The 20,691-nt window shown below is 52.3% G+C and overlaps 1 protein-coding gene across 2 annotated transcripts; it reads right to left on the minus strand.

The window, feature by feature from the left end:
- Positions 1 to 1,598: 1,598 nt before the first annotated feature.
- Positions 1,599 to 12,739, minus strand: Mafk (MAF bZIP transcription factor K). 2 transcript variants are annotated; one of them, XM_028756026.1, is made up of 3 exons: positions 12,626 to 12,739; positions 4,973 to 5,052; positions 1,599 to 4,090 (listed from the first exon to the last, which is right to left on the minus strand). In XM_028756026.1, exons 2-3 carry the CDS (start codon positions 5,006 to 5,008, stop codon positions 3,656 to 3,658), a joined length of 471 nt encoding a protein of 156 aa, XP_028611859.1. In that variant the 5' UTR covers positions 5,009 to 5,052; positions 12,626 to 12,739; the 3' UTR covers positions 1,599 to 3,655. The 2 variants fall into 2 exon arrangements, with proteins under 2 accessions (XP_028611859.1, XP_028611860.1); XM_028756027.1 differs by lacking the exon at positions 12,626 to 12,739 and adding an exon at positions 5,884 to 5,899.
- Between the last annotated feature and the right edge of the window lie 7,952 nt (positions 12,740 to 20,691).

The following is a 20,691-nucleotide window of genomic DNA, read 5'->3' on the forward strand; positions in this document are numbered from 1 at the left end:
GGATAGTCACCTGACATCAGTAAAACCTCTGTACCCTGGCACAGGGAAAGGTGTGTTAACCAAAGAAATTAAACAAGTTGCCCAAGGTTACTGAGCCAGTAGGGGATGATGCCAGTAGGGGTCACTGCACCTTGTTTCCCTCTCCCCCACCTCCTGCACTGAGGTGCTTCAGTTGAACATGCTGTAAAGCTGGGCCAGGCATAACATGCCCTTCCCCCGCCACCCCCCAGGGGCTCTGATGGCTATAGACTGATTCAGGAGGATCTGGCCAGGCCAAGCTGCTCAAAGAATGATTGGAATACCAGGGAGAAGGACTTGACTTCAGTCTCAGGACCATTGCGAGTCCAGCCCAAGGGGATTCCGAGGAGGGGGGTGTTTGCCAGGCAGTAACTGGGCTTGTCCTGGCACAACCTGCCATTTCCTGTGTAGGTGTGTGTGCACGTGTGCAAGTTTTTGAGACAGGGTTTCTTACTGAACCATAGCACTTGATCCATTTGCCTGCTGGCCAGTGAGCCTCAAGAATCTGCTTTCACCCCTACGGTTGCTGGGATGATGTCAGTGTTGGGATCTGAACACAGGTCCTCCCATTTACATGGCAGACTATGTGAACTGAGCTACAATACTAGCCCCTACTCCTTGAGATAGGATCTTTGTAGCTTAGGCTGGCCCCGACTCACTATGTAGACAAGGCTGACCTCAAACTATGTAGTCAAGGGTATCCTTGGACTTGGAAGTTATCTGGCTAGCTCATCCTCGTAACTACTGAGACTTCGTGAGGCATCACGAAGGGTTCCTGCCATTTTGAACTTGTGCTGACCACTGTGCTGAGTAGATCTGGGGTGAGCATGCAACATGGGTGGACAGGGCCTTTTATAGTCCATCTACCCAGAGGCTGGTCACCACTCAGGGACAGAAGCAGGCTATCAGCTGGGGACATGGGATTCTGGAGTCAGCTGTAGAGAAATCTGGCCTAGCTAGAGACTGTTTAGTCGAGGACAGCTGGCCCATGAGCACCAGAGATCTGTTTATCTCTACTTCTGTAACACTGGAATTACAAATATGGACCTGGCTTCCTAGGGATTGAACCCAGGTCCTCAGGCTTGCAAGGCAAGCACTCTACCAACTGAGCCATCCTCAACTCTAGTCAGACTCCTTAGAGCATTCTGTTAGTGTCGCTGAGCTGGAGCACTGCTCTGTGCCCCACACAGACTCTGGCCCTCTTGCAATGTCCTGCATGTTCACTGGAGACCCCACGTAACACAGCTCAGGGGTCAGGGGCCAAGCAGGTGACACAGCCTACCCTATGAGGATGTCTCAGGTCCCTGAGGTGCCCACAAGTTTTCCCTGGCCATCAGAGGACTCCGGTCAGCATATCCTGGACACTGAGGGACATATCTGCAGATGATCTAAGAGTACAGGTGGAAGGTGTCACCTGGTGATAGCCCCTACATCTTGGGAGACCAGCCTGAGATTGTGACCCGACTCCCAGGAGAGGGCCCAGGTGTGCAGAGTAGGAAGCTAGGCTTCATCAGGGAAGGGCCAGCCCAGGCAGCAGGGCAGGATGCACGCTTCCTGACCACACCATCCAGACACTGGGAGCATCTCAAACAGGAAATTCTTTATTGCAAAGATACAAAAGCAGTCACAGCGACATGTACAGCAATAAATTAGGTGGTGGCCATGAGGCAGGGTGCAGACAGGGGCCAACAGTCGGTGCTCTTGATCTCTTCTCAATAATTTATAACATGGAGAAAAAGCACAAAAAAATAAATATTGAAATGAAACTGCCACGTGGCAGGTGGCTGAGGATGCCAGGCCTCTGCACGGTCGGCATGTGTCCCTGTCACCTTTTGAAAAAGTTAAAGCTTGCTTTAAGAAGTCAGAGGAACAAGACAGAAAACTCACTTTTATCTTTAAATAAAAACATCCATATATTAAATTGTGACAATGAAATTTCAGTGACACAAAGCGCCATGGGGCGCGCTCACACCCTTCCCAGCCCCTTCCAGGCAGGTGCCCTGCGCAAGTGCTCCCGGTAGTATTGACAGCCCTGTCTACCCTGGAGGCCAAGAGTATGGAGCCTCCGGGGCTAGGAAGACCACCACAGGCCAGGAGTGGGCAGCAAGCCACAGTCAGTGGTCATCTGCCTACCACGGTAGCCTATCCTGGAGACCACTCATCCAGTGTGTCATCTGCTGGAGCAGGTTTCACCAGTGACCCAGCGTGCACAGCGCCACCACAGAAAGACTGAGGGAGGTTGTTGGCACCCTGGGCCTCCGTTCCCCACCCCACTGTCCAACCTACTCTGCATTAATAAAGGTCTACAGTATCAAACTGGGAAAGAAAATTGTTATGAAAAATCTGTATGATAAAATGTGTGTATAATTATATATATATATATATATTTATATCTTCTCTCTTTAAATACGCATGGTCCTTATTGATATCCAATATGGATTACCTACCAAGGCTATGGTTCCAACAGTGCTTTCTAAGTGCTTGGCTGTGGCCCAGCCTGCCCCCATCCCTGTCCACCATATTCCAGAACCTGGAGGACATGGTTCCCTTAGTTAAAAAGCCCAGGATGTCCAGTGACCCCAGAACTCTATGAAGGAGGAAAAGGCAGGTAACAATTGGGCACCAAAGTCGCAGAGTATTTGGGACCTATAGTCTGCCTGGGGTCCTTGCTGACCCGCCCACAGTGGGTGTGTCCACAAGGCCCTCCAGATAGTTTCTGTCCCTCCATACTGTGCCTCTCAGGCCTCTTCACATCCCCTGACCTCCGCTGCGAGGACTCCATGTTTTCCTGTCTACTTCACTCCTCCTCTTCTCGAAACAACACACATCCCTAGTGCCACCGACACATCCCTAGTGCCACCGACACACCCCTCAGCGTCTCTCAGGCTTCACCTGCTCCTCTCCCACTTCTCCCCTCTGCTAAGCCCCCAGAGAACCCGAGCCTGGCTGTGTGTTGGCTCTGTGGACAGGTGGCCCTGCACCACAATGGGCCACCTACCAGACCTCCAGGGACACTCCATGACATTCGTGCAACCCTCGGCACACATATTGGACAGGCTCTCCCATGTGGCCACCTGGCCAGCAGTTTCCGGTCTTCACAGGCTGTGACGGAAGCCTGTGTACACACAGGGACACATACATTAGTCCCTGTAAGGGTTTCCCATGACACAGGCCTGGCTCTATCTAAGAGCTAAAGCAGGGTATAGTGCCCTTTGATAAGGACAAGAAGGCCAGAGCCCAGAAAGGGACAGGCAGTATAGTGTCCACCCCAGCTGGAGGCCCTTAGAGGGGATGGCACCAATGGTGCTGACAAGCAGGCACCGGAGAAGTGGAAGACTTCAGAGTCCTCACACTCTGCCACAGGGGCCTAGAGTTACTCATCCTGGTTGCCCATGTGGTTCCTGTCAGCTCCTAAAAACACACCCCCGGGGGAAGAAGAGATATGAGTGGGGGTTGGTTGTGGAACTGGCTCATGACGGCTTCCCTTTTCTCCTGCATCTGCCTGTCCCCGCTGTCCCTGCCCTCAGCCCCGCAGGGTCCACAGTGGGCAGGTAGGCATGAGGAATCTGTACCAGGGAGCCTGGGACAGGCATGAGGGCTGTGCCACTGCCCGTGCCCTGCCCGGCCCCAGCAGACACTAGGAGGCGGCTGAGAAGGGCACAGAGGTGGAGGAGATCTCGGCAGACTTGACAATGGTGATGACACTGGTGGTGGCTACCTTGGTGGGTGTGACAGGCCCTCGGGCCACGGTGCGTGCGAAGGTCTGCAGGGCTTCGTACTTGGAGCGCAGGGCGTCCAGCTCCAGCCGCATGCTGCTGTTCTCGCGGGCCAGCTTCTCGACCTCCTGCTGTAACTCTACACGCTGCCGCTCCAGCTCCTCTTTCTGTGTCACACGCTTGATGCGACAGCTAGCTGCGTAGCCTCGGTTCTTGAGTGTACGCCGCCGCTGCTTCAGCCGAGTTACCTCCTCCTTGGTGAGCCCCCGCAGGTGCTGGTTCAGCTCCCGCACTGACATGGACACCAGCTCATCGTCGCTAAGAACAGGGGCGTTCTCACCCGCCTCCTTCTTGACCTAAGGAGCCACATGAGAAGCGGTCGGAACAGGGACATGGGACTGGCACACAATCACCCAAGGTAAGGTCTGGAACAACAAAGGCCCAGCTGCACCTCTCACCTGCTCTGTGCTCCATTCTGCACCAGGGTGGCAGCATGGGACTCCAAGATTATGCCCATGGCAGGGTGCCACAGACAGCCCCGCTCCTGTTGCTATGACACCTCTTTGAACAGGGAGGACCTGACAGCCATTCCCTCAGGAAGGTCTCGGTCAACTTCTAAAGCTTTCTAGAGACACATGGAACTGAGACCTTGCCCCCTCAGATGCTCTGGCCAAGCGCTTTCAGGTGAGAACAGGATGGTACAGTGCCCTGCCCTTCCCTGACAACCACCCACTGGGGCAAAGCCTGCATCTGGCTGGTCATGGCTCACTCAAGGGGCCCAGCACACAGTACTCAGGAGCCTCTGAGGCAAGGAGGCTGACTCAGTAGCACTTCTGGTGATAGTGACATCCAGTAGTAAGGACCTGGGCTGGTAGAAGAGACACCAGCTTACCTGAGGATACCACTGTGCTCACCTGGCATGGATGGTGGGGGGGGGCAAGTTTGGGCAGAGGAAGGGCCTGTGGATGCAATCCTAGGTAGCTAGTATCTGTTCCACACCTACCCTACTGCCCTCCCACATGTGAGCTACCTCCCTGAGTATCAAGGCCAGGCTCTTCTGGGCTACTTGGGCTACTGTACCACCTTGTTTGGATCTTTCTCCAATTCCCGAGGACAAAGCTGACCTCACTTTCTACGGCAGTGCTGTGAAAGGGGGCTTCACCAGGGCAGGGTGAGTTGTCCCTGTGCCATGCCAGGGCAGTGCCCATCACAGCCCATGCTGGTCCTGCCCGCCTTACCTTCAATGCCTTGTTGGGTTTGGGATTAGTCGTCATAACCCGGGCCCTGTCACCAGGACGGAACCACCAGAAAATTGTAGCTGCAAAGACACAGAAACGGTAGGTTAGGTAAAGCTAGGGCCATTACCTCTGAGTAACAGCACCTAGAGATGGGGTAGGCCTGGCCTTAAGCAGGTTCTTTTAATGCTATGACCCTTTAATATAGTACCTCATGTTCTCATGACCCCGACCATGAAATTATTTTTATTGATACTTTACATCTGTAATTTTGCTACTGTTATAATTATAATGTGAATATCTGTGGGTTTTGATGGTCTTAAGTGACCCCCCCCCCATAAAAGGGTTGTTTGACACCCTCAAGGGGTCGTGACCCACAGGTTGAGAACTACTGTCTTAAGTGCGCTGGCACACAGAAGCCCTGGCCAGTTTGCCTCTGCCTAACAGGGGGAATGAGACCCAACCACGCCTTGTGTTCCAGCATCAGTCTCCAGAGCAGACAGACCCCCTAGGTCCCTGAGGACTGCCATCCAGCTCACTCTAAGACCATCAGCCCTGTGGAGTAACTACCAGTCACAAACAATTGTTGCTTTCTGCTCTAGTTGTCCCCCTGAACACAGATGAGATGTTTAGCTGGGGAATACCAGGTGCTGCATGCATCCTCAAGACCAAAGGGGCTTGCCAGCCGCAGAGCCAGCTCTATCAGTGGCAGTACTCCACTCTGAAGGAGGGCCTTGGGACAGTGTCTGTCCCTTAGCAAGAGCTCCCGGAGTTCCAGTCTCAGCCTGGCTCACCAGGGAGAAAAGTAAGGCTATTTCCCGAAACCTCATTTACACCACCCAAAGACAGATGGGGTACAGAACACCTGCCACTCCTCCCCAGCCCCGCCCTCCCGCAACCCAAGGGACACCTACCGCCGTGAAGGGCACTGCAGCCGTGACATCACCACTCCTCCCAGGCCACCCCAGCCCCTCAGAGTGACCCCAAGGCCCCTATGGGTGGGGTGTGGGCTACTGGTGAGCAGCAGGTTCAGAGGATCCAGCCAGAGACGCCAGCAGAGAACTCCAGCCACCTGGCAGACTTACTGGGCTGTCTGGCGGGCCCTGTCCCCATGGCCAGCCCGCCAGTCCCCTTGCCCGCCCTTCTCATTCTCCAGTCTGCATTGTGTCACACACCCTCATCATTCATGAAAAAGCCAGCCAAAGCATCCCAAGCATGATTCCCCTCTGATAGTTGCCATGACGACCTTGGGATGTAGCCAACCCCCCACGGTCACCATGGCAACAGAGAAGCCCAAAAGCATTTGGGACTTGTGGGTCAAGCCTGTGCGGAAAGACAACACGAGGTTCTCAGGCGGTAAACAAATACAATCATTCCCTGACAACGGGAAGGGGTAAGAGGGACAGGGGGACGCCTCTTGGTGGGATACACCCCCACCTCTTGTATTTCAAACCCTGACAAAGATGGGCACAGAACAAGGAACATCAGGGAAATCACACAAAGGAGAGTGTGGAGGACAGGCATGAACAAGACAGTGGATGACCTCCCCTGTCCCTTCCCCCACAGACACGGAGGACCTATAGGCTCCATCTCTCTACCCTGTGATCCCACCTCTGATGGGGCCCTGTCTCCACTGCCTACCACCCTTACTGCCAGGAAGCCATCAGTGAGAGACCTAGTGCCCTGGTGACATCACTGGTCACGCTCAGGGGCAATGGCAGTAGGCAGACCAAGACGGGGGGGGGGGGGGAAGGCCAGGAGGCTCAGGTAAAGCAGCATGTTTCCTGTCACAGTATCCATCGGGACCAGAGATGGACTACAGCTTGTGGAGGTGATCCACTGTCAGTAAGAGATCACATGGGGATGTGGGCAGAGGCTTGTGTCCACAGATCACCTCCAACTCCAGCCGGGTAACAGTGGCACTAAACAAGTCATGGGTTTCCGCTGCTCCATTAGGGACTCGCAGGAGCCAGGCGCCTAGGAGCCCCGGGAGCCCTGAGAAAGTTTTCCGTGTAAGGAGGGAGGAGGGGTTAGGCATCTCTTCCAACTTGCAACCCAGCGTCAGTGACATAGCTATGTGGTGAGTCACAGGCTGTTTACAGAGCCGGCTCACATTCCCACACAAGGACACCCCTCCCACCCGCATGCTCACGGGCCCCAGGGGCCACTGCCAGCGGAAAAGGAAGGTGCCGGGAAGAAGGGGGACTCAACTCAGACCCGCGGGTGCCGAGACGTGCAGGCCAGTGCTCAGCTTGGGCAGGAATCTTTCCACTCCCATGATGATGGTACCATGACACCAGGGTGGCCAGGATGTGCACAGGGCAGGGGCTTGCCCCCCAGGTGACCCCCTGAGAGTCAACTGACCACTGGATGGAGGCCACCTGGCCAGCAGGAAGGGCCCCTCCCTGGCTTTCTCTGTGTACACCCTCTTCATGGGCTTCTGCTGGGGTCTGAGTTCAGGAACCCTTCTTCAGACCTAAGCTGGCTTAAAAATAAGTAAACCCCCAGGGGTCATGGACAAATGGCAACCCCTCCCAATGCTCGGGGCCATTACTTCAGAAAAAGAGGACAGGAGATAAGACCCCAAAGATGACAAGTGGTGAGAAGCCCCCACTCAGGAGTCCTGGGTGCACACTTACACTGAGCTAACGTGTTTACCGCAGCCTACCCTGCCCCAGCTAGGCTGTTGCTCCTGGACCACTGCTCAGCAGACACACCTGCATCCCCTGTCAGAATAACTCAGATGACATCCTTCATGACCAACATTGTAGAAATCTGTCAGGTGAAAGGTGAGGTCCATGTTGGCCCTGAGTCAGACAAAGGCATGCCCTTCTGCCTGGCAGAATCATGGGGGGGCCAATCTAAGGGACAGAGATTTTCAGCAACTCAGTGTGTGGCTGGGATGGCATCAAATATACCAAGCACATGGGTACAGTCCCAACCTACCCATCAAAGGCCAAGCCAGGTCTGTCATCCTAGAACCTGGGAGAATTACAAGTTCAAGGCCAGCCTGGGCTACAGAGTGTGTTCAAGGTCAGCCTGGACAACTTAGGGAGACCCCATCCTCTGCCCAGCTTCCACTTCAGGATGGACTGGGGTAGAAGAGGCCCTGTGCATAAAGGGCAGGGGGGCACAGCGCGGAGCGTGGGAATCCAGCCCAGTACCCAGAGACAGCAGGTAGTCTGGGTACTAGCAGACTGTCTTTCTAAGGGGCCGTACCTACTCTCACTCCCCGGAAGCGGTCCCCAGCACTGCACTGACTGCACTATCGGGGACCATGTCCAGGTCCAAAGGAGACACAGACAGGGAGCTACAAAGACCTTGCTACGTGCTACGGTGGACCAGGAAAGGTCCCAGCCTCAAAGCATTTCCATGTTCCCCGAGGTAGTGTGTCACTTGGGTCACCCATCTCACTCTGCTGCAACTGTGACACCAACCTGGGGGTTCTGAATGATACCCCTGTTCCACAGGGTGACAGCAAATGCAGACCCCAATCCAGCTGACCAGGATGTGTGCTCTTCAGGTTCCTGCTCTCCCAGAATGGGGGAAGGGAGCAGGATGGGGAGATGAGGAAGGGGAGAGACCTGTTCCGTCCAAGGGAACAGGTTCATGCCCCAGACAGCAAGCGTCACCCTGACAGCAGGGAGCCACAGAACCTAGAGCCACTCAGGATGTGGCCACCTCTGCTCAGGAGCCTTTCACAAATACCCTGAGCCAAGTACCCTTCCCAGGACCCCGAGGGTTCGTGGGGCTGACACATCACTGACACACAGCGCCACATACTGATGGACCACAGCTGGTCACAGCTGGTCACAGCTGGCCACAGCTGGTCACATGAGCTCCTGCCACTGCAGACCACTAAGATTTCACTGTGCTGTCCTCCCACAGCGCGTGGCTGGACACCTCCACCCAGCTCTGGCTGGCTGGCCGCCCTCCCATAAGCCACAACTGTCTGCCTAGCCTAGAGGACGTCTGGTCACCTTGCATTTGCAATCTCAGGAAGCTGTGTCATCCCAGTTACATGCAGAGGTGACTCAAGCAGCTTCGAGGCTGACAGCGGGCTGCATGGCACACCTCCCTCAGCTGTGGCTGCCCTCCTCTCCCTGACGGACTGAGTGGTCCTCTCTGCTACCAGGTCCGTGTTAGGGCTCTGCCCCATCCCTGGTGGTCCTGGGGCTTCAGCTACCTTCTACTCTCTATGTTTCACTGGGGATATCCCCAGTAAACAGCTAAGCCCAGACTTGTGTGTGTGTGCTGTCTTTTCTCAGATTGTTTGCCTTGTGTTTTGAATTTTTTTCTTTTTTTGAGACAGGGTTTCTCTGGCCCTGACTGTCCTGGAACTCACTCTGTAGACCAAACTGGCTTCCAACCCAGAGATCTGCCTGCCTCTGCCTCCTGAATGCTGGGATTAAAGGCCTGTGCCACCACTGCACATCTAGTGGTTTTTTGTTTGTTTTTTAACTTTAAAAATTACATTTACTTACTGGATGTGGTAATACACATCTTTAATACCAGCATTTGGGGTCAGCCTAGTTTATATAAGGAGTGTGTGTGTGTGTGTGTGTGTGTACAGAGGATAATTTGGGGGAGTCAGTTCTCTCCTTCCACGATGTGGGTCTTGGGGATTTGAACTCAGCTCACCAGGCTTGATGGCAGTCACCTTTACCCCCTGAGCCACCTCACTGAGCATAGCTCACTTTTTTGAAACAGGGTCTCTCAGTGGCCTGGAACTAATCTCAAAGGTTAGGCTAGCTGAGCAGAGAGCCTGAGTGATCCTCCTGGCTCTACCTCCTCAGCACTGGGATAACAGTACGCCACCACATCTAACATCTGGATGTGGGCTCGAGCAAACACGGTATTGACTAAGTTATCCCTCCAGACCTGTTAGCTTAAGATGGGGCCTCATATAGCCCAGGCTAGTCTGGGACTGACCTTTTCTTGCCTCAGCCTCCCAAGTGTTGGAATTACAGAACCAGCTCTTACCCAGCCCCAAGCATGGACCAGCTTCTCTCTGGACCCTAGCCTTGGTGCAACAGATCCCCAGCTGTGATCTTGGTGCCTCAGACTTAGTCCTACAGATAACACAGGTCTTTGGGTTCCCTTCTGAGCTTCCCTGTCTGAACTTCCTTCTCTGGCTGATGAGTGTTCCTGGCTGTGGTGGACATGGGGTCTCTACCCTCAACTTCCACTTCTTCCAGAAAGCCCTCCTAACTGTTGTCTTTGGGGAGTCAGCATTTTCCCTGGACCTAGACCTGGTTCTAGAACTTTCTTTCAGCAGCTTCTATGTACAATCAGCTTGTGACAAGCAGAGAGCTTGTGTTGCTGATACCAGCTCCTTCAGGGTATCAAGGCACTAAAAAAGGTCTGCTTTACAGACAGACACGGGGACTCAGACAGGAAGAGAAGCCCAGTGGAGGGTGTGTGCTCTCCCTCTACCATACCCAACGGCCCCCGAGGAAGAGCTGGCAGGTATGTCACCAGACACAACAGCCCCTAGCCTCTAACCCTAACCTCTGACCTCAGGCCAGGCCATCAAGCAAACAAGGCTGTAGTATCCTCCTCAACACCAGGTAGCATGGTGTTTGATCACGGGGCTCAGGTCTATCTCTGTGAAACTCTATAGGTTTTCAGATAACACTTTCAGTTTCCTGAAACCGCAGGAAAGAGGAAACGCAACGCATGTGTGACTTATAAAAAGCAAAAGTAAATACGAGTGACCAGGCATCTTCCCGGAGCAGGGGACAGGGAGGGTGGGGCGGGAGAATGAGTCACTGTTTATAGCTCCAGAGATCGGCCACACAGAGAATCCTCCCAGCTGGCCTGATTTCCATTTCCCGTGTGGACTAGACCAGAGATCCAGAAAGTCCACTCCGAGAAACCTTTAGACTCAGAACAGCCAGGGCAGAAACAGACACAACTTCTTAGTCTAGACTGCAAGAAAGAGTTACCAAGGACTGTAAACAAACCCTGGGACTGGTAGTGCCAGGGACTAAAAACTGAGGGTCCTCGGGAGGGAATGGCCAGAAAAGACTCACCAGAAGCCTCGAGGGTGCTAGAGAGGGCTGGGACACAGAAATGGCAGACTCTCGGGGAAACGGCTTCCTAGGACCCTCCATCCAACTCCCATTTTTAAAACTACCTGGAAAGTACACAGCCTTGAACTTGAAACGGGGCCCTACAAGCCGAGCTCAGTTCAAGAACAAGAGGAGACAGAATGTAATCCAGTGAAGCCCGGCTTTGTTTTTTGCTCTAATAAATCTTTTATTTTGGAATCACGAGAAGTTTAGTTTTAAGTTATCACATTAGATGTATTTCCTTTACCAAGGTCAAACACATTTCTCTTGTTGATTTATCTAAGGATCGAGGAAGGTTTTGCTGCCATCAGTGAGGGCTGTCCGCAGTGACATGGGCTGCAGGCTTATCCTGCCTATCCACAGCTTTCCTGACTCCATCCACAAGCTTAAATTCATATCTTTTTGTTTCGGTTTGTTTTTTGTGACAAGGTCTCACGAAGTAACTGAGGCTGGTCTTGAACTAGCGAAGCAGTCCAGTCTAACCTCAAACTCAAGATCTTACTGCCTCAGACTCCCATGTGCTAGGATTACAAGCCATGTGCCACCGTAACATAACGTCTTTAGATCAACACCTTCGAAAGAAGTTACCTGGCTCTAAAACATCAGACTTGGAAAATACCAGCTTGAAGCACCCAAGTGCCCACGTGCATTCCACCACCAGATACCTTCTGGAATGTGGCTGCCCTAGTAAGACCTCCGAAGTGCCAACCCCTGGGGTCCCAGGGCTAATTTTAGTGATCCCACAGAAAGGGAAGGGCTGAACTGTGGCACAGGCCAGCTTTATGGGACTGAGTGAACCTGGCAAGAGCAAGGTGAGTGCCCTGTCCATCAACTGGAGGGTGACTTGTTACATCAGTGTTAGCAATAAGAGCTGTGTGAAAAGCCAGACTCAGCAGAACTTCCCAAGAGAAACAAGAGCACCAAGCTGCCTGGCCTCCCAAATACCGACTGCTTGTGTACCGGGCAAGCTCTGGGAGGCTAGACTGGCTGCCATCTCCATGTGTAAGGATTCCAGAAGAGGAGTCTCTCTCCCTCAAAGAGATCTATCTAATCTAGGCACCTAAGACCCGCGAGGCTTTCTTCACCTGCAATTTGCTAGAGTTTGCTTCTGATTTCTCGCCGCACACTCTTAACACACCTATCCACTCACCCTACAAGGGAACCTCGCACTTCAGAGCAGGATGAGACCTTGGCCCCAGACCACACCTGAAGAAAGTGACGGAAGCGATAGGCTGGCCAAGACGGTCACCTGCCTCGCTCCCCACCCACAGCTTCCACATCCGGCACCGCTGGCCGGTCAGCTGATTAGAAAGTGACACCAGTTACTCAGGCCCTTTTTGGGGTTTCGGCCGTGGGCAAGGTGTGGGGGGCGGGCGAATTCTCCGCCGACGGTAATGGCCAGGTGCGCACGGCTCCCGTGTGCCACTCTCCCGCACGTGGTGGGTCCCGCGTGGGCCCTGAGCCAGTCCCGCGTGGCACGTGCTCGAGGCCCAAGCTGGGCCTCGCGGCCTTCGGGGTACTCCTCCCGCAGGTGCGCGAACTCGGGGTCCCTCTAACCCAGTTCCCGAAGCCCCTCACTCACCCGGGTCGCGCGCGGGGCCGGGCGCGGCGGCTCCTTGCGGACACGCACTCTTCACGCGCGCTTCTGCTCTCGCGCTCCCCTCAGTCGCCGTCTCCGCCCGCGCGCTTCGGACTCCTCGTTCCGACTCGGCGAAGAACAACAAGTCCCCGCCACCCGCCGCCCGCCGCCGGCTCCCCAGTACTGACACCGCTTCCGGGATCGCGCGTCGAAGCGCGTCACCGCCCCGCCCCCGCGATGGCCACGCCCCTAGCGAGCACGCCCCTGTTGCTCACGCCTTTTCGCGCACCAAAACCACGCCCTCTAAGGCCGCCGTCGGCGCCACGCCCCTGATGGCCACGCCTCTTGCTGACCCAGTCCGTGGCTCCTCCTAGATCCTTCCACGTGCAGTTGTCTCATGGCTGAGCCCATGACCCTGTATCTCCAGCACACCCGGGGCGGGGTCTGGGCTCCTTTTCCGAGGTAGGGGGATGACAGGCGAGCGTGACGCACACTGGGTGTGGACCCCAAGTTTCCCTGAACTTTCAGCCTGGGCTCTATGTCTCTATGCCACCCACTGTAGTCTGTGCTACCTACCCACTGTGATCCTGAGGTCGCAGCTGCTGGAGCCTCCCCGGGTCTTGGTAGAGGGAATAGAGGCCAACCGGCTATTAACCGTGTTCTTGACCTAACACCAAGTCCACGTCAAGGTGGCGAAGTGGGTAGGTTACACCACATAATCAGCAGGACAGCCACACCCTACAAAGGAGAAAAGGGTGCCTAGTATCCTCTTCTGACCCATACCATGACTTTTAGATTTATCCGTCTGAGACAGAGATAGGGTCTTACTATGCAGCTCAGAGTGGCCTGGAACTCTTAAAATTGGGTTGGAGAGATGGCTCAGCGGTTAAGAGCACTGGCTGCTTGCTCTTCCAGAGGTCCTGAGTTCAATTCCCAGCAACCACGTGGTGGCTCACAATCATCTGTAATGGGATACGATGCCCTTTTCAGTGGCAGTGTACTCACATATATAAAATAAATAAAATATTTTTAAAAAGTTCTTGTAAAACTTAAAATTTTTTTAACTTATTTATATGTGTTCATATGTATGTGAGTCGGTGTGCACATGCTACCGCACATGTGTGGAAGTCAGAGGACAAACTTTAGGGAGTTGGTTTTTTTCTTTCCACTTTTGGGTTCCGGAGATCAAACTCAGGTCGTCGGGTTTGCTACCTTTACCCACTGAGCCACTTTCCTGGCACTGGCCTGAAGCGTTTGATCCTTCTGCCTTCACCTCCTAAGTGCTGGGATCCCAAGCATGCAGCATGCAACACCATGCCTGCCCTCCTCTCCTCTCCTCTCTCCCCTCCTCTCCTCTCCTCTCCCCTCCCCTCCCCTCCCCTCCCCCCCCTCTCTCTCTCTCTCTCTCTCTCTCTCTCTCTCTCTCTCGGTAAGCAATGAATGGTGTCTTAGTTAGGGTTTTACTGCTGTGAACAGACACCATGACCAAGGCAATTCTTATAAAGACAACATTTAATTGGGGCCGGCTTACAGGTTCAGAGGTTCAGTCCATTATCATCAAGGTGGGAGCATGGCAGCATCCAGGCAGGCATGGTGCAGGAGGAGCTGAGAGTTCTACATCTTCACCAGAAAGCTGCTAGCAGAAGACTGACTTCCAAGTAGTAAGGATGAGGGTCTTATAGCCCACACCCACAGTGACACACTTACTCCAAAAAGGCCACACCTTCTAATAGTACCACTCCCTGGGCCTAACGTATTCAAACCACGACAGAAAGTCCTCTCTCTCTCTCTCTCTCTCTCTCTCAGTTTTTTGAGCCATTTCTCTCCTATCTGGGAATGCATGGATGTATAGGCTTTTTTGGGGGGGGGGGGGCAAGAGCACACACAGAACTTGGTGTACTCCAGCCCAGTGCAGAAGTCGGATTTCTAGACTTGCCTAGGAGTCCCAAGATGTCCTTACATGGGAGCCATCCCCCTTTTCCTGCCTCAGAAGGACAAAGCTGCAGGATGCTGGTCCTGCTATCCTTGGAGGGGAGGCAATACCCAGAATGCAATTTAACGTCTTTCTTTCAGACCTAAGTGATGCTCGGGTCTGAGAACCAGATAAGCAGGAGGCATTCCTAAGTACTAGCAACACGGCTCTCAAACCCACACACTGTGCCTTCCCAGGACGTTAGAGCGAATCTATGAGGCACTCTGGAAATATGTTGGAGGGCAACAGGCACAAGCACCCGGAAACCCGTGGTTTTCTGTGTGGTCGGTCCCATGTTGTAGCTCAGTATGCTGCAGGCACCATGCCCTCTTGCGATGGGCCTTAAATCTGCTCTTACTTCTAAATGTTCTTCTGCCGTTTGCCACTAAGGGGAGCCATCTAGATCCGTCCGTATCAGCTACGACCTGCCAAAAATCAGCTCAACCTACCCATAAACACTAGTGACAACGATGTCCATCTCACCAGGATATTTTCAGAGCTGTCCTCCGAGATCTGAAGGATGCTTCCTACATCCTCACGACACTTCCGCCATCCATGCACCGCTGGACCTGTTCCAGCTGGACCTTTCCAAAGGATTCTCTCTCAGGGGTCAGGTGGGTTGGGTGCCGTTTATCTGACTCCATAAGGCGATTCTCATGGAGTTTTTGTTAGGATATCTTATTCTCCTTAGTTCCTTCAAGCAAGAGATTAAAAAAAAAAAGTCAGGTGTGGTGGCTCATACCTTTCATCCCATCACTGGGAAGGCAGGGGCAGAGGTAGATCTCTGTGAGTTCAAAGCTAATGTGGTCTACATAGCAAACTCCAGGACAGCCAGGACTACATACAGAGACCTGGGGAAAGCACAAGAACTTGAGTTTGATTCCAGAACCCAAATAAAAAAGCTTGGGGTGCTAGAGAGATGGCTCAATGGTTAAGAGCATTTGTTGGTTTTTTGGTTTTTTTTTTTCCTTTGCAAAGAACTTGGGTTCAGTTCTCAGGGTTCACAGGGGTAGCTTTTAAACTCTCTGTGACTTCAGTTCCAAGGGATCCTACACCCTTTTCTGGTTTTCAAGGGCATCAGGCACACATGGTACACAGACATGTATGAAGGCAAAACACCATGCACATAAAAAAAAAAACTGAAAAAGTAACAGTGTGGTGGTGGTGTGCATATGTTAGCCCCGCACTGGAGAGGTGAGACAGGAGTGTCCTCAGGGTGAGACAAGCTGGTGAGAGACCCTGTCAGAAGAAACAAGGTGGGTGGCACCTAAAAAAACAACAACTTAGCTTTCCTTGTGGCCTCAACATACCCAAACACGGGCACACACACAGAGTGCACACCTGTAATACCAATGGAGGCTGAGGCAGGAGGGTCGTGAGTTTAACAACCTAAACTATATATCAAGACATTGGAACTCAAGAGTCTGTACCCCTGTCTATACCTTTTGAGTGTTAGGATTATGGCTGGGTGCCCCACCCAACCCAGGTCACATGGGTTCAGTTGCTGAGTGGCTGTGGAGACCTGTGGCTGCGGCTTGGCCTGCCCAGACAAACACTCCCATTTATAATGGCTTTTATGGACGAGGTGATGTTGGTTACACCCTGATAAACTATCCCTTACTGCTCTGGAAAGGGTCCTGTCCCTGGGGTTAGAGCCAGACCCGCCCTTCATCCCAGATGTTTTGGGCTGGTCCTTGGGAAAGGGCAATCTACGTTCATAGGGAGGCTGGGCATCCCTGGTTGATTCAGTGCCCTCCCACACGCCTTCCTCCAGAGAGCAGGTAGGAACTCCGATGACTCTGGCAAAGCTGGAGAAATGGAGGCAACCTGGAGCTAGCAACATAGCTCATTCAGCATAAGGCTACAGACAGGAGTGGGTTAGCACAAGCCTGATGGGAAAGGGTAGTGCTTTCACCCCATTGTCCCCCATAAAAGCCCCTTTCCCAGGACCTCGGACCCCCGAAAATGTAGACTAGACTCTTGGAGAGGCCAGACTCCAGGATGTTATGTGGTGTCCCCTCAGATATTGGAACATGACCTTCCCAGAGTTGATGGAGCAGCAGCATCTGCCAAGGCCTGTGAGTTGGATGTCTTGCAAATGGAAGGGCTGCCTCCGACTTGAATGATGGATGTAGTGTTAGCCAGGGCTGCGCTCTCACCTTTATGGGAGAGAATCAATGAACAGACAGAGACTGGTCACGTGTCCAACCACAGCTATGCTCTGTCCTCGGGGATGTCTCTCTGAGTCCAGTTCCCTCCCAAAAGAGTAGGGATGGTGAGGTCCCATCCCGGGCACTCTATGAGGGCTGCAGGGAGAGCTTCAAGTATCCGTAATGGCTTCTGGGGTAAAGAGGATGCACTGGCTTTCGCCACTGGGTGAAGGGGTCTTAGGGCTGTAGAGAAGAGAAAAGGGAGTGCCTCAGGCCTGAGGGAGAAGCAGGCCTGAAGGAGAAGCAGGCCTGAAGGGCACGAGTACAGTTTAGATCTCAAAAGCCTGATACTGTGTCCAGCTGATATGTTGTACGTATGTGTATATGTGCGTGTTTTTTCACTGTACATGTGTATATGTATGTTGGGGGTGTATTTTTATATGCGTATGGTGTGTATATGTGTATGTATGTTTATGTGTATACATATATGTGTGCATATATTGTGCATATGTATATGTGTGTGGTGTGGTGTATATATGTGTATGTATGTGTATTTGAATGTGTGTGTCACTACATGGATTTGTATATGTATTATGTGTGTGATATGTTATATATATATGTGTGTGTGTGCATATGCATGTGGGGTGCGTGTGTGTGTGTGTGTCCATGTATGGAGTTCAGAGGACAAGTTTCAGGACTCAGTTCTTTCTACCATGTGGGTCTTGAGGATTGAACTCAGTTCATCAAATTTTGTGGCAAGATCCTTAACCCTCTAAGTCATCTCACCAGCCCTTGGTTTGTTTTTGTGCCCCCTCTGAAGCCCAGCCTGGTAGAACTCCAGATAATCCTCCTGCCTCTGCCTCCTGAGTGGGAGCCACTGCATCTATTGTATGGCAGCTTCCCGGGAATTAAAACAGCTCCTCCAAAAGACTCCTGGAGGTGAACAAAAGGTTGTTGTGTCTGGGAAAGTGAAAACTTGGAGACTCTCGAAGACCCCTCCCAGCTTTTTATAGAAGGAATAAGTAACTTAATGTGGCCAGCTGACCTACAGAGAGGACAGAGTCTCAGGCTGTCAGCTGCAGGAGGGCCTTGCAGAGAGTGCCAGGGAGCGTGCAGAGAGCTTGCAGTTTTCCTGAGTTGTCTCCCTTGTTGGGGTGGACTTTTCAGTAATGCAATCACTTTGGGTCATCCTATCTCCATAAGTAACCCTTCACCCATAGTCCTGTCAGTAACCCCATTAAAACTGATGAGCTCACCAGGCTAGCCTTTGGTGTCATCTTTACTTTGGCCTGGCCTGGAATTTCTGTGTAGCCGAGGATGACCCTGAACTCCTGACTTCTCCTGGCTCTACTTCTGAGTGCCGGAAATGGAGCCCAGGGCTTCGTGCTAGGCAAGCGTTCTACATTCCCAGCCATGTCTCAGTGTCTTAGTGGTAAGGTCACTTGTTCAAGGCCACTGCCTTCTCAGTGGCTGAGGCCAAAGTCCCTAATTCATTCCTACATGGACCTGTGGCCCAAACCCTTGTGAGTCACAAAGGAGGTGGACCAGAGGTGGTCACAATTATGAGACTACACCCCTATACTTGAGTATCTCAGCAGTGTCCCTGAAATGGGAGTCTCTGAGTGAGGGACATTCCCATTACCTAGGTAACATAGGAAGACAACAACGCTGATCACTCTGCAAAGGGTCAAAGATCTGGAGAGCTCTAATGTAGTAGATTTCATCTGGGGATGACTTGGAACCCTGTGAGCAAGTGATTTTCCCAACCAGATCTCCCCCGCCCCTCATGTAACAAGGTTCCATAGCTGGCCTCACACCCACTAGGTAGCCTAGGATAGCCATGATGTGATGATGATCCAGGTCTATCATTCCAGCTAGGGGACCTGAGTTCGTCAAGGTTTCCTAGAGAAATAGAGTTTATAGAGAGAGAGAGAGAGTGTGTGTGTGTGTGTGTGTGTGTGTGTGTGAGAGAGAGAGAGAGAGAGAAAGAGAGAGAGAGAGGGAGAGAGAGAGAGGGAAGGAGGGAGAGAGGGAGAGAGAGAGAGAGAGAGAGAGAGAGAGAGAGAGAGAGAACATTTACTAGAATGACTAATGTGTCTTTTATATAGGCTGCCAGAGGAAGGTATGGTCCATATTAAAGGTGGATCTTCCCACCTCCAAGCTCAACATTAGACGTGAATCTTCCCAGGCTGGGGAGTGGCGGCACATGCCTTTAATCCCAGCGCTTGGAAGGCAGAGGCAGGTGGATCTCTGAATTGAAGGCTAGCCTAGTCTACAGAGCAAGTTCCAGGACACATAGGGCTACACAGAGAAACCCTGTCTTGACCACCCCACCACCAACAAACAGTGGGTCTTCTCATGTCAAATGATTTAATCAAAAGAAAAAAATCTCACACAGATGTGCCAAACATTTAGGTTTTAAGTAATTCTAGATATAGCCGAGTTGACAACCAAGAAGAGCCATCACAGAACCTGAATTTGAAGACAGCCTGGGCTACACAATGAGACCTCTCTCAAAATAGAAATGAGGCGGCTGTGAGACGGGCCAGCCAGTTAAAGCACTCTCTACACTACAGCCTGACAACCCTGGAATGCACATAAGTTGGATGTGGTGGTGCACATCTTTGATCCCAGCATTCCTATGGAGAGGTTGGAAACAGAGACAGGAGAATTACCCAAAAGCTCCAGGCTAGGCAGCCTGCAATATGCAATGCAGCTAAAACAACAGGAGAGACCCTGCTTTCACAGGATGATACCAAGAACAGACTCTTAAAATCTGTCCTCTGACCTTCAGGTATGTGCCACAGAATATGCCTGCCTGTATGTGCTCTCACACACGTGCATGTGTAAACATGCACATACACACACACACACATACACATACATACACACACACACACACACACACACATACACACACACACACACACACACATACACACACACACTGATTACATGCTAATAATTTTTTTTAGAAGAAAAGAAAACCAGGCTGGAGATAGAGTTCTGTTAGCTCCAGATTCCATGTTTTAAACTCTCACACACACAAGAAGCCAGGCACAGTGGTGAGTGCTTGCAATCCCAGCACTGGAGGAGCAGAGACCAGAGATCCCTGTGGTTCGCTGGCCAGCTTGTCTAGCAAACTCAGCCGGTTCCTAGCTAGTGAAAGACCTTGTTTCCCACAAACAAGATGGGAGCTGGAGAGACGGCTCAGCAGGATGTGTACTGATCTTGCAGAGGACCCAAGTTTGGTTTCTGGCATCCACAGGTGGCTCACAATCACCTGTAACTGCAGCTCCAGTAGATTCTGATGCCTCTGACCTCCGAGGACACCTGCACACACATTCATACCCTCACCATATACATGTAACTTAAAAACTAAAAACAACAGTTTTTTCTTTTTTTGTTTTATTTTCTTTTGTTTTGTTTGATTGGTTTGGGTTTTTTCTTCTTTTCTTTTCTTTTCTTTGTTTTGGGGGGGGGGTGTTTCGAGACAGGGTTTCTCTGTGTAGCCCTGGCTGTCCTGGAACTCACTCTGTAGACCAGACTGGCCTTGAACTCAGAAACCTGTCTGCCTCTGCCTCCCAAGTGCTGGGATTAAAGACGTGTGCCACCACCGCCTGGCATTCTTCTTTTCTTTTATTGGATATTTTCTTTACTTACATTTCAAATATTATCCCCTTACCTGGTTTCCCTTCTGGAGATCCCCTATCCAATCGCCTCTTCCCCTGCCTCTATGAGGGTGCTCCCCCACCCACCTACCCCCTCCCGCCTCCCTGCCCTGGCATTCCCCTGCACTGGAGCATCCATCCTTCACAGGACCATCAGTCTCCTCCCACTGATGCCCAACAAGGCCATCCTCTGCTACATATGTGGCCGGAGCCTTGGATCGCTCTATGTGTACTCTTTGGTTGATGGTTTAATCCCTGGGAGCTCTGGGAGGTCTG

This window comes from Grammomys surdaster, unplaced genomic scaffold (genome assembly GCF_004785775.1).
Source record: "Grammomys surdaster isolate TR1022 unplaced genomic scaffold, NIH_TR_1.0 126109, whole genome shotgun sequence".
Taxonomy (NCBI): domain Eukaryota; kingdom Metazoa; phylum Chordata; class Mammalia; order Rodentia; family Muridae; genus Grammomys; species Grammomys surdaster.